Raw genomic sequence first — 13,965 nt, forward strand, 5'->3', positions numbered from 1 at the left:
TTACTTCGAAATTCACGCTCACCTGTGGTATATTGTCTCGTATTAATATTGACCCAAACCCGTCCAACCATATAATCTAAAATGAAATTAAACATCATTTTGTTATTTTCTTAATAACACTTTTATTTAAATATCATATAATTCGAGTTAATTTGAAAGTTGCTTTCAAATAGTTTCCATGTATATTTTTAAATTAGTGTGTGTTTTTGGACCAACCCGTAAAAACAATTTATAATTGTATATTAAAATACTAATTAGGATTTCACCCGTGATATACTGTCCCATTTTAGATAATTGTAAAAATTAAAGAAAGATCCGAATGACTCAATTTCGGGTCTGAATAAAATAACGACATGATTAAATGCTCAATTTGTTCTTAAAAATGTTAATATAGATTACACACATATTTTTATTCATCGATTGAGTAATATATGTCCGTTTTAAAAAATTTGAATTGTAACATATGCAGAAAAAAAAAAAACTAAAATTTACTAACTATTTATATATTTTATAATAATTTAAAATAATATAAATATAAGATCAAATAAAAGTGAAATAAGAATCATATATTTATGTTTAAATTAGGTAAAGAGGTTTTAGGAAATTAGTGCAAATTTGTTATATTAGCATTAAATCATCATATTTGATTTCTTTATCTATAAAAATCGTGAAGAATATACCATAAATAAAGCGTTTAAATATAGTAATTAGTTGAGAAAGTATATATATTTTAGATTTTATTAATTATTTTCGTTTTTTAATTTTGCCAAAATTTAAGGAAAGATCCGATTGAAGATTTCCGGGTCAAAATTAAATAAATTTGACCCGATTTTGGTACCCCAAAAACTGCTGCAAAAATGTATAGTAGATAGACTAGTACAATTTTGAAATTGCTAATTAAATTTGCGATCATCTTTTTTTTCAAAAATACAACCGTTGCCAAATTTTAAACAAGTAAAAGGTCTTATAAAATTAAATAATAAACAAACATGTCCAAAAAGAAAAAAAACCATAACTATGAAATATGAATCTTTTAGCCTTTTAGGGGACAAACCAGCTTTTCGAATATCATAATTGTCTGGCTTATTCAAGCTTACGAATAAACTCAAGTCGAATAAATTCTTGTACACAAATTAGGCACCCTTTTTCCATCGCGAAGATACCACAGTCACATTCACATCTATATGACATCAATATATAAAATCCAAATTAAACTATATATTATATTTCCATTACCTAATATATAATTCTGGTTCTAATATGCTTTTGATCAGAAAAAATTATTTTAGATTTGAAGAGTTTGGTCGGCTATAATTTGTTATAAACATATTTTCTATACATATGTACATACACATGTAATCAAGTGAGTAATAGAGTAATAGAATAAACACTATTATGTTACGTGTATATACATATGTATAGCATACACGTGTAGTCATGTGATTAATAGAGTAATATTTTACTCTATTATTTTACTTTATTACTCACATGACTACACGTGTATGCTATACATATGTACATACACATAAAATAATAGTTCCGAATGGAGAAAGTGTATCAAGCGGATCAAGCGTATCAAGCAGAACAAAAGTGGATCAAGCAGATCTAGCGGTACAAGTGCGGATTATATTATATAATATTTAATTATGATTTTATTTATAAATATAGTAAACATATTTATTGTGATAACTATAAAAATCTATTAAAAAAATTAATTCAAATACAATAGCAAAAAAGATTAGTATCTAGTATTTTGATTTTTCCATAACATATCTGCAATATTTTCCCTGATATTTGTCATAAGATCGCCATCAACTATTTCTGCAGCTTCCATATCACCTAGATCAATCTTAGAATTTGTGTATGTAATCTCTGTCTCTCCCATTACTTCTGCAAAATCGTCATCTGAAAAATTTGAAATTCTGATAAAATTATGTAGTCCCATTGTAGCCATTACTACTCTCTTTTGCACATGAGTATTATATCTAGGAAATTCACAAAGAATTCTCCATTTTTTCTTCCAAACTCCAAATGTCCTCTCAATAACAGAACGTAAAGATGCATGACATCGATTAAACAGTTCCTGCTTATTCCTAGGAGGAGGACCATTTTCAAATTGTGCCATATGATACCGAATAACCCTGTTTCGTGAAGATCTATATGGAGCAAGAAAACCTTGTTTGTTTGGATAGCCAGAATCAACTACATAATATTTTTCTGTTGGAGGCAAAGGAAATTCAGAATCACTTTCTTGTGCGATTGTGAGAACTGTTGTATCATGACAAGATCCTAGTGCTCCATTCCAAACATATGTGAACAACATATTCAAATCACATATTGCCATGATGTTGAATGATGTTCTACCATGTCGATCCCAATACATTCCTTGTAATTCAGGTTTCACCTTAACACAGACATGAACTCCATCCATGACGTGTTTCATCGTCAATGTTAACGCGATACACCTCTTCGTTTTCTTGTGTCTCTGGAACTTGACTTTCTGGAATTTCATCGCCATATGTTTCTGAGTATGTTTGACCTTGGTTATTAGTTATGCCTTCGTTCATAATCTCTTCTCTTCGCTGGTTTACGGAGTATTGAGATTGGGATTTAACATTGTACAATCTGAAACAACGTTGCATCACATCCCAAAGTTGTGGCGGTTGTCGTTGAAATGCATGTACAATCTTACATACCTGTGATTAAATTTTTTAGAAAAATTAAATAAATTTTTTGAACGTAAAATTTAGTAATCATATTTATGTAATAAGAAATATCATAAAATACTTACTTCTTGATCTTTCCACCATGAATTACTTGCTGTTATCTGATGTGTGACAGGATCAACCGTGATGCATGTGTTATCCATGAGCTGTACATACTTTTTGTACTTCTTTTTTAACTGATCAAGCTTTTCTTTAAAGAACCGATAGTTTATATTGAGATTGAACTTCTCGTTAAAATTGTCAACCAAAAACTCTTTACCAAGGGGTGTAGGATCTTTTAAACGGTAATTATTCATGGCAATTGCTTTATCGTATAACTCAAGAAATATTATTTCTCGGATAGGGTTCCATTTGAAATTGTCTCCGCTCTACAAATTTAAGAAAATTTCAAATATATTTTCAAACGAAACTTTAACTACGCTAAAATTTCGAAAAACAAATAAGAATATTTACCCGCGTTGATGTTTCTGTAGGAAAATTTGTATCAGCTTCTCCGGTGTTATTTGTGTTTTGTTGGCGATTAGAAGTCATATCTACAATATTGAAAATATGTCATTAAGTAGTTAAAATATGTATGAAACCAAAGCAATTATGTGTTGTTAATATTAAATTTTAATTATATCTATATTTTGATTTTAAATAATATATAATTTAAATTTTTTATAATTATGATTTACACTTAAATACAAATAATAACATGTATTTTTGTGTTTATATAATAGGGGCAATTATAATTACTTTCATGCATAATTATAATATAAATTACACCATATAACAGTTTGTTTTCTTTGAAAAAAAGTAATTGTGTATAAATATTTTTGATATTATTTAGCTATTAATAAAATATCAAACATTAATAATTATTTTGTTATATCAATAAAAGTAAAATTTTACTATATTTCTACTTTATATAAAACTAACCAAAACTAATTTTAAATTTTATGTAACATACATAAAATTATTTTATTTATTTCATAGAAATTTTACATTACAAAACAAAATCCTAATAGCTCACAAATTGTACTTATAATAAAGTGGATAATCTGGCACGAAAAGTTTGTACATAACCGCTTCATATCACATATGTAAACAACATTCCCCAGGAATGGCTCTTTTGAGCTCTAAGTAGTTTCGGATGACAAAAAATAAATAAATATGTTTAAATTTCAATAATTTTATACAATATTTTGAAATTATAAATAAATTAATCAAAAAAATTATTCTATTTTTAATGAATTTATCTGTATAAAATTTTAATAAAACATTTTTAATATATATATATATATATATTATAATTAAAATGGAAACATACCTTTTGAATCCAAAAATGAATAATGACTTTTGTTTTTGTTTGTGTAACAGATCGTATTTTGTGTAAAAAAGAGTATAAGGGAGATAGGATTTTTAGTGTGTATGAAAGTGTGTCTTCACAATCTATTTTATAGGCAAACATTCATATTTTAAAATAAATATAATATTGATCTTGAATAGTGTGTTATTTGTTACGGATGGATGATTCACCTCTTTTTTCTAGTTTTTGTGGTTCATCCACTTATTACACTAAAAGACAAAAAAGCATGCCATTTAAGTTTCGCCCATTTTGGTCTGAATCCTAATACTCCCTCCGTTTCAAAATATAGGGCGTTTTGGAGAAATTTTTTTGTTTCATAATATAAGTCGTTTTCAAGTTTCTATGCAAATTATATACTACTTTAATATTTTATGATTATTTTTATTATGCAATCTCTTTTATGATTGACTGAACTTTTAAAAAATAGATCTTCTTAATCGACGTGCTTTTGCTAAAATGGCTTATATTTTGAAACGAAAGGAGTAATAATTACTTGAATGGATCATATAGAGAAGCATGCCACCCACTTTATATCCGTTTATTTTCCATGACCCATTCAAACCCAATAGTGTTTACTCTATTACTCTATTACTCACATGACTACACGGTACATACACGTAAAATAATAGTGTTTACTCAATTACTTTATGACTCACATGACTACAAGTGTATGTACATATGTATAGCCCGCAAAACCCGTACATATTTGAGTCCGGCCCGGCCCGGCCCGTAAAAATTCCGAGCCTATATTTTAAAGCCCGGCCCGGCCCTAACAGGGTTACAGGGCTTTTCCGGGCTTTTTTGGGCTTTTCTTCCGACAACAAAAAACAAACTTATAATTTATAATATCTCTTAAAAAAAAATCTATATATGAAACGAGTCAATCAAAATTTAAATAACCACTGAAGCTAATTTAGTTTTTTTAAAAAAGAGTTAAAATCAAATAAATAATCCAAATAAATTTTTTAAACTTATACTAGATAAAATATAAAATCAAAATAAATCAAATTAGGTAGTAGAGCTAATATTTGCTTTTTCGATTTATAGTAATACATAATGAAAAAACTATGTTTAGGTTTTCAACTCTATCAAAATTTTTTTTTTACAACAAATCTTACAATTAAACGAAAATATTAACAAAAAAATGATCAAAATATTTTTTAAAGGGCTTTTCGGGCTAGTCCGAGCCCGGCCGGGCTAAGCCCAAAGAACCCTTTAGCCCGAACGGGCTTAGCCCGAAAGGCCCGATTTTTTCTGGACATATATTTTAAAGTTCGAGTCCATTGTTTTTCAGGGCTGGGCCGGGCTAGCCCGCGGGCTTTGGTCCTAATTGACATGTCTACATATAGTTAAAACGACAACTATTCAAAAACGGAGGGAGTAGTGTTTACTCTATTAATCTATTACTCACATGACTACACACGGTACATACACGAATAGTGTTTACTCAATTACTTAATTATTCACATGACTACAAGTGTATGTACATATGTGTAGCTGTATACTTATTTATTCACTTTCAGCTTTTTTTTTTTTTTTTTTGAATTCAACTGAAGGAGCATTCTATCTTCTTCCTCTCTGTTGTTGTTTTCTCAGGTGATCAAAGAAAATGGCGACTGTAATCGACGCGACGATGACTTATCGATTTCTGGAGGAAGAGACCGGTTCGTCTTCTTCTTCCAAAGTAGAATCTAGCCCTGTCGACGCCGTTCTCTTCGTCGGAATGTCTCTGGTGCTCGGTATTGCTTCTAGGCATTTGCTTCGTGGAACTAGGGTTCCTTACACCGTCGCTCTTCTCGTTATCGGAATTGCTCTTGGATCTCTCGGTTCGATTTCGTTTGATTCCATGGAATTTGGGAGATTGTTAATCTTGCTTAATTGCTAAAACTGTTGTTTGATGTTTCAGAATATGGAGCTAAACATAACCTTGGAAAGATCGGCCATGGAATTCGTATCTGTAAGTTCTTAGTTTCAGTTTTTTCTTCTCTTCCATGGGTAAGCTTGTTGGCTTAATGTTGCCAATGTTATTGTGTAGGTAATGATATCGATCCTGAACTTCTTTTGGCTGTTTTTCTTCCGGCTCTTCTTTTCGAAAGTTCGTTTTCAATGGAAGTTCACCAGATCAAGGTTTGTTTTTCTCTATACGAGCTCCTCTGGCTCTTACTCCTAGTTAAGCCTAAGGTTTAGAGAAATAGGTACTGAATCTTTTGGTTCTTGTGATGAAATTGTTTGCATGATCCTTTAGAGGTGTCTGGGACAAATGGTGTTACTTGCTGGCCCTGGAGTTCTTATTTCAACAGCTTGTCTCGGATGGCTTGTGAAGGTATGCATTAGCTTGGTTGGTATTAAGTAGCTGTCCTGAAACTAACAAAGAAAAATCGATCATAACCGTTATGAAACTATACTTGCTATTTGCAGGTCACGTTTCCGTATGACTGGGACTGGAAAACGTCGTTGTTGCTTGGGGGACTTCTAAGTGCTACCGACCCTGTTGCTGTTGTTGCTTTGTTAAAGGAGCTTGGTGCTAGTAAGAAGCTAAGCACCATAATTGAAGGGGAATCCCTGATGAATGATGGGTATATGACTTCAAACTTTGCTTATCTTCTGTCATGGTCTGGTTATTTATGCTCACTCTTTATTTTAACAAAAATTCCAGGACGGCGATTGTGCTTTTCCAGTTATTCTTAAAGATGGTGATGGGGCAAAACTCTGACTGGGGTTCTATAATCACATTTCTGGTTCAAGTCGCACTTGGAGCGTATGCCTTGTTCTTTTCCTATATTAGTGATATCGAGTTGCTGCTGTGTTCTTAACACTTTAGCGTATGGTTCTGTCTATTTAGTGTAGGCATTGGTCTGGCGTTTGGTATTGCATCAGTTATTTGGCTCAAGTTCATATTCAATGACACTGTAATAGAGATTACTCTTACAATTGCAGTGAGCTATTTCGCATACTACACTGTACGTCTTTCTGTATACCTTGAATTCCTGTGCCAAGATCTTATCTCTGTAGTAAAACTGAGAGTTTACTGTGTGACAGGCTCAAGAGTGGGCTGGGGCTTCTGGTGTTTTGACAGTGATGACTTTGGGCATGTAAATTCCAGTGATCTCGTTATTTTTTCCCTTTCTTTTGTTATCATGTAAGAAGTCTCTTCTCATAAAATAACTGTAACAGGTTTTATGCTGCACTTGCAAGGACAGCCTTTAAAGGTGACAGTCAAAAAAGTTTGCATCACTTCTGGTATTTCCAGAACTTGTGGAATTGGACTTGTTTTTGTGTATTGTAAGTCTATGAAAAAGGTTGATCTGTGTGATATAAGTTTTCCCGGTAACTTGTGCAGGGAAATGGTTGCATATATTGCAAATACTTTGATATTTATCCTCAGGTAAGGGTAAAATTTATAGACTCATCTCATACTTGTGCTATCCCAACCCTAAAATAGAAGCTCATGGGTAGAGAAAAGAGCTATTTTACTGCAGTCTACTCTTTAGCCTGGTGCTACAATATTGACTGTGTTTCTCATTTTATTTTTGCAGTGGTGTTGTCATTGCTGAAGGCATTCTCAACAGCGATAAGATTGCCTACCAAGGTGCCATTTTTTTCCTAGCTAAAGTAAATTATGTGAACATAGTTTGGTCTACATTTTCTACAGTTCACTGTGAATTGAAGATGAGTCTCAAGTCATTACATAGGACTCCCACCTGTTATCATTTTCTATTGCTGTTAACAAACCTTAGTGTTCATGGTCTTTGGTTCTCTAAGGATCAATAATTCCATAGCGTGAATTAGTCACAAAAATAATAATAAAACTGGTATTATTGGTTTGAGGAAATATTGAGCAAAAGTTACCACTGTGCTAGGAATGAGACAATTGTATTCTTTCACCAGTCAGTTGTTATTAAGTACTTGATAGAGATATACTGTCCTGGAACCATATCTTTTTTTTCTGTGTAACCATATCTGCAAAGGAACATGATATACTTGACTTTAGATTTCTTATATATTGTGGATCTAACAACTCTTCATGACCCAACTCTTACAGGGAATTCATGGGGATTTCTTTTTCTGCTATATCTTTACATCCAACTATCGCGTGGTGTTGTTGTTGGAGTTCTATATCCATTGTTATGTCGTTTTGGCTATGGTTTGGATTGGAAAGAATCCATTATACTCGTATGGTCTGGTTTGAGGGGTGCTGTGGCTCTTGCACTTTCTTTATCCGTGAAGGTTAATTTTCAAGAACACTGTCAAATTTTGTTCTTATCTCTTAAATTTATGCACAATGTTTTTTCCAGCCACATTGATTCAGTGCTGACTTACCTTACGCACTCATTTGATTCAGCAATCAAGCGGAAATTCACATATCAGCAAGGAGACTGGAACATTGGTAAGTTATTCTTAAGATGGTATTGACAGCCTAAATGATTATGCAAAGTATTGTTTTGCTTTCGTCATATTCTCAGTTGTTTTGCAGTTTCTTTTCTTCACGGGTGGAATTGTGTTCCTAACTCTGATAGTTAATGGATCCACTACCCAATTTGTTCTACGCCTTCTTCGCATGGACATTTTACCAGCCCCCAAGGTCATAAACTTCTCTCATAAGTAAAACTTTTCGACTTTTAAGTAATCATATATATGTGTAAATGACTGCGTCCTCCATCGTCTGAGCCTTTGAGCTATATAGTGCAACAGGGTCTGTATGTGCCAGTCAGTAGTGTATACGAAGAAACTTATTACAAATTCTCCACTTTCCTTTTTGACAGAAACGAATATTGGAATATACAAAGTACGAAATGCTGAATAAGGCCTTACGAGCGTTTCAAGATCAAGGAGACGATGAGGAGCTAGGACCTGCTGACTGGCCTACAGTTGAGAGTTATATTTCAAGCCTAAAAAATTCAGAAGGGGAACTAGTTCATCCTCACAATGGTTCTAAAAGTGGAAATCTTGACCCTAAGAGTTTAAAGGACATACGTATACGGTTCTTAAATGGTAGTTATGATCATGTACCTTCCAATATACTACTTTACTTGGCAGATTATTGACACTTTAAAAATTGGATGTGTCAGGTGTGCAAGCAGCTTACTGGGAGATGCTTGATGAGGGCAGAATATCTGAGATTACTGCTAATATTTTGATGCAGTCAGTGGATGAGGCTCTTGATCAGGTTTCTACAACTTTATGTGATTGGAGAGGTCTAAAACCACATGTCAATTTCCCAAATTACTACAAGTTTCTTCATTCTAAAATTATCCCACACAAGTTGGTCACATACTTTGCTGTCGAAAGACTAGAATCTGCTTGCTACATTTCTGCTGCATTTCTTCGCGCGCATACAATTGCACGACAGCAATTGTATGATTTTCTAGGTATGTATAATCCAGACTCTGCATCACACTTTGAAAACAATGACTAGAAGAATACTTGTACCTTAATCATCTTTGATTGATCAGGGTTTTTGTTTGCAAGTAACTCAACATATTAAGAACAATACATTCACCCAACTCCACTTTATCTCTTAGTTATCTTTCTTCTCTGCACAGGGGAGAGTAATATTGGTTCCATTGTAATCAATGAGAGTGAAAAGGAAGGAGAGGAAGCGAAAGAGTTCTTGGAAAAAGTCCGATCTTCACATCCTCAGGTTGAGAGTCTTGTCATTTCTTTCGGGTGACTTATCTTTCTTGCGATGAGGCACACATAATCTTTGATTAATTAAAATGGTTTTCAGGTTCTCCGTGTTGTGAAAACAAAACAAGTAACACATTCAGTGTTGAATCATTTACTGGGTTACATTGAAAACCTCGAGAAGGTTGGCTTGTTGGAGGAAAAAGAAATCGCTCATCTTCATGATGCTGTCCAGGTACCAAATTAAAGAATCTCATTCCTTCAACATATAGTCTTGACTCTTTTGTCTAATGCTTTTGGTCAAATCTCTCTCTGCAGACCGGTTTGAAAAAGCTTTTGAGAAACCCTCCAATAGTTAAACTTCCAAAATTAAGCGACATGATCACCTCACATCCGTTATCGGTTGCTCTTCCTCCCGCAATATGTGAACCTCTAAAACATTCGAAAAAAGAACCAATGAAGCTGCGTGGTGTCACACTTTATAAAGAAGGTTCAAAGCCAACTGGAGTCTGGCTTATTTTTGATGGTATTGTTAAGGTAACCCAAAGCTTAGCTTTTACTATTTAAGTTAGAATTCTGTAAGATCTGTTACCTTCATCACTGATTGTTATAATAATCCTACAGTGGAAAAGCAAAAGCTTAAGCAATAATCACTCGTTGCATCCAACTTTTTCTCACGGTAGTACATTGGGACTCTACGAAGTCCTCACTGGGAAGCCATATATGTGTGACATGATTACAGATTCTATGGTTCTTTGCTTTTTCATCGATAGCGAAAAAATTCTATCACTACAATCAGATTCTACCATCGATGATTTCCTTTGGCAGGTACGTCTCTATTAAAATCCATTTTAGAGACTCGTTTCTTGATTGTTGATTGCTTCAACTTCTTTCGGGTTTTTTTTTTCTTTTGAACAGGAAAGTGCATTGGTTCTTCTCAAACTCTTGCGTCCTCAGATATTTGAAAATGTGGCTATGCAAGAATTACGAGCTCTTGTTTCTACTGAAAGCTCGAAACTGACAACATATGTGACAGGAGAGTTAATCGAAATTGACTGCAACAGCATTGGTTTGTTATTAGAAGGATTCGTAAAACCGGTTGGTATCCAAGAAGAGCTTATATCATCTCCCACCACATTATTACCTCCTAACGGGAATCAAAGCTTCCATAATTCATCAGAAGCTTCAGGTACAGAAGGATCGAACCCTTTTTAAAGGTCAGCGAATGATTAAATCGAATCAAATCAAAACTTTGTTTTGTTTTTTTTTTTGACCACAGGTATCATGAGAGCGAGTTTCTCACAACAAACAACACAGTACAGTGTTGAGACAAGAGCAAGAGCAATCAACTTCAACATTGGAGCATTTGGAGCTGATAGGACTCTACATCGAAGACCATCTACGTTAACACCACCACGTAGCTCAAGCTCTGACCAGCTTCAGAGATCATCATTTCGTAAAGAACACAGAGGTCTCATGAGCTGGCCTGAAAGTATTTACAAAGCCAAACAACAACAAGAGATCAATAGAACGACATTAAGTTTATCTGAACGAGCAATGCAACTCAGCATTTTCGGCAGCATGGTAAATGTTGATTCTTTTAACAGTTTATAAAGTTGTTGTTATCGATGAACTTATCGACTAACCCGAAGGTTTTCAATCTTTTGATATTCTCAATTATAGGTTAATGTGTACAGAAGGAGTGCAAGTTTCGGTGGGATCTATTATAACAAGTCACAAGATAACTTATTGTACAAAAAACTTCCAATAAACTCAGCTCAAGGTCTCGTTTCAGCCAGATCAGAAAGTTCGATTGTGACAAAGAAGCAGCTTGAAACCCGTAAATATCCGTGTCAGCTTCCTCTGCAAGCGGAAAGCAGCAAATGGCAAAATACGATGGTTGTTGAATCAAGCGATGAAGAAGATGAAGGAATCGTTGTGAGAATCGATTCTCCGAGTAAAATCGTTTTCTGGAACGATCTATGAGCAGTGAGATGTTTGTAACATAATAAAACAAAAATGTTAGCTTACTCATTCTAATGCAAAGCAGAATATCAATAGGAGAATAAACAAACAAACTAAAAGCTATGTTGATAGAAGATGTGAAAATCATTCCAAAGTTATTCAAATATATATGCAATCCTGCTTTTGTTTCCGAGTTATTTACTCATCTTTTTTTCTGGGTAAAACAAATATCTGCCAATTTGAAAACATAATTCGTTTTGGCTACGGTCAATTTTCTTCGGGCTAATTATTTTTATGACATTTATTTATTACTAGATTTTAACCCGTGGTACACCGCGGGGCTATATTTTCTTAAAAAAATCAAAATGTAATTTGTTTGATAGATTATTTTGATTGTTAATTTTAGGATTTCACCCGTGGTATACTATCTTTTATAAATATCAACCCAAACCCGTCCCATCATATTACACGTCCCGTGAAATTAAACATCATTTAGTTATTTTTCTTTTTAATAATACTTTTATTTAAAAGCTATATAATTCAAGTCAATTTAAAAATTTCTTTTAAATGGTTCCCATAAGATATATATACATATATATTAAATTTTTATAGAGTTGAAATAATATTAATATTACAAACTTTTTATATAATTTAAATATTATAAATATTTTTAAAAATATGCAATATATATTTTTTGTTATTGAATAAGAGGATATTATGTGTAAGAAATGTAGAAAATAAGAGTTTAATATTTTTATTATGGAGTCGCAAGAAAAATCTTTTATTTCTATACATGTTATTCGTTTATTAATAATAAAAGAAAACAAATCCTTTAAATTAGATATTAACTAAAATAAACGCACCATAATTACTTATTAAGTAACAACCAATAAATTTCACCAAAAAATAGGTAACAACCAATAAATTCTAAACGCAGTAATTAAAGAATGAGATATTAAAAAAAAATATCAAATAAGATATAAGAATCTTAAATTAATTGAATATCTAAATAATTTAATTGTTAGTGTCGATTTTAATGCCTTCATTAATGTGGATTTTTTTTTACAGAGAAATATTTCCTAAAGATTATCACATTAATGACTCAGAAAATTAAGGAAGATATGAATTTATGATTCTCGAAATCGTGTTGGTAATATCTTTAATTAATATTTTTCAAATTTAAATAATTAATGCCAATGGCATTCATCCGTAAATAAATTCCAACTCCAGGATTTATTTGCTAAAAGTCATCCAAAAATGTATATATAGATTTAATGTCTATAACGGGGTTGTCAAAAAAAAAAGTTGGACCCCGACCCCACTAATAATAACTAAGGTCAAACAAAACTTTTTAAGTTTTTTAAGCATAATAAAAACTATAACTATCCAACTAAACATATATTTGCTACGGTTCGTGAATAATTCAGTCAAGAGAAACATTCAAATATTTCCATTACGATTTCAATTATAATTAGCTGATTTTTGGACGTTTCAAATTATAAACATATCTAATTTTCACATATCTTGGAGGTTATTAGTTGACATTTTAGGATCATCCAGTTAATTTTAAAGTAAAAGTATAGCTAATCCACCAATATAATAAAAGAACCAAAATTTAACTCATCACAAAAACAAAAAGATCACAAATCTTAACCAAATCCACGATGAGCCACATGCATGCACACTATTCGCCTAGCGCCTAGCGCCTAGCGCCTAGAACGCTTAAAATAACCGGTGACCCAGTGCCTAGCGCCTAGAACGCCTAATCGGGGCCTAGACGATTTTTTAGGCGGTTTAGATGTTTATAACATAAAACATTATCAATATGATATTATATATAAAAGTTATATAAAATATCTATATAAAACTAAAAATTATGAAATTATAAATAAAAATTAGATAAAATATTTATTTATATTTATATTAAACAATATATGAATATTTATAACTATATATATAAATAAAACTCTAATTGAAATTGAAAAAATACATTAAACAAGATCTATGTAATTTTAGGCGGTCAAGGCGGTTATCTAGGCGTCGCATGAGAGCCTAGCGCCTAGTCGGGGCCTAGGCGACCGCCTAGACCGCTTTTTAGAACACTGGGCAATAGACATATGACCACTTACCACTTTTCGTATACAGCTTAGTGGCTCATGCCGACATAAGCATTACGTACGTTATTATAAGTATACCTGAGCTTAAATCTTCACCGTTTATTTTCTTCAATACGTCGAGCAACGGCGGTGATCCAAAGCTGATATTATTGCCAACATGGGCTTGTTGCCTACTACTATA

The 13,965-nt window shown here is 32.5% G+C and overlaps 2 protein-coding genes across 2 annotated transcripts; one reads left to right on the forward strand and one right to left on the reverse strand.

The window, feature by feature from the left end:
- Nucleotides 1-1,710: 1,710 nt before the first annotated feature.
- Nucleotides 1,711-2,686, reverse strand: LOC9312859. Its single transcript, XM_021023980.1, has one exon. It carries the CDS (start codon nt 2,516-2,518, stop codon nt 1,739-1,741), a length of 780 nt encoding a protein of 259 aa, XP_020879639.1. The 5' UTR covers nt 2,519-2,686; the 3' UTR covers nt 1,711-1,738.
- Nucleotides 2,687-5,613: 2,927 nt separating this feature from the next.
- Nucleotides 5,614-11,864, forward strand: LOC9312860 (sodium/hydrogen exchanger 7). The gene is made up of 23 exons (XM_021025097.1): nt 5,614-5,903; nt 5,984-6,034; nt 6,113-6,204; nt 6,323-6,400; nt 6,496-6,653; nt 6,734-6,835; nt 6,920-7,037; nt 7,117-7,169; nt 7,252-7,317; nt 7,418-7,462; nt 7,614-7,666; nt 8,120-8,304; nt 8,420-8,464; nt 8,552-8,659; nt 8,841-9,069; nt 9,147-9,446; nt 9,621-9,718; nt 9,806-9,937; nt 10,021-10,239; nt 10,327-10,530; nt 10,621-10,891; nt 10,982-11,286; nt 11,386-11,864. Exons 1-23 carry the CDS (start codon nt 5,687-5,689, stop codon nt 11,686-11,688), a joined length of 3,432 nt encoding a protein of 1,143 aa, XP_020880756.1. The 5' UTR covers nt 5,614-5,686; the 3' UTR covers nt 11,689-11,864.
- The last annotated feature ends 2,101 nt before the right edge of the window (nt 11,865-13,965 follow it).

The sequence above is a fragment of the Arabidopsis lyrata genome, assembly GCF_000004255.2.
Source record: "Arabidopsis lyrata subsp. lyrata unplaced genomic scaffold ARALYscaffold_5, whole genome shotgun sequence".
Classification (NCBI taxonomy): Eukaryota; Viridiplantae; Streptophyta; class Magnoliopsida; order Brassicales; family Brassicaceae; genus Arabidopsis; species Arabidopsis lyrata.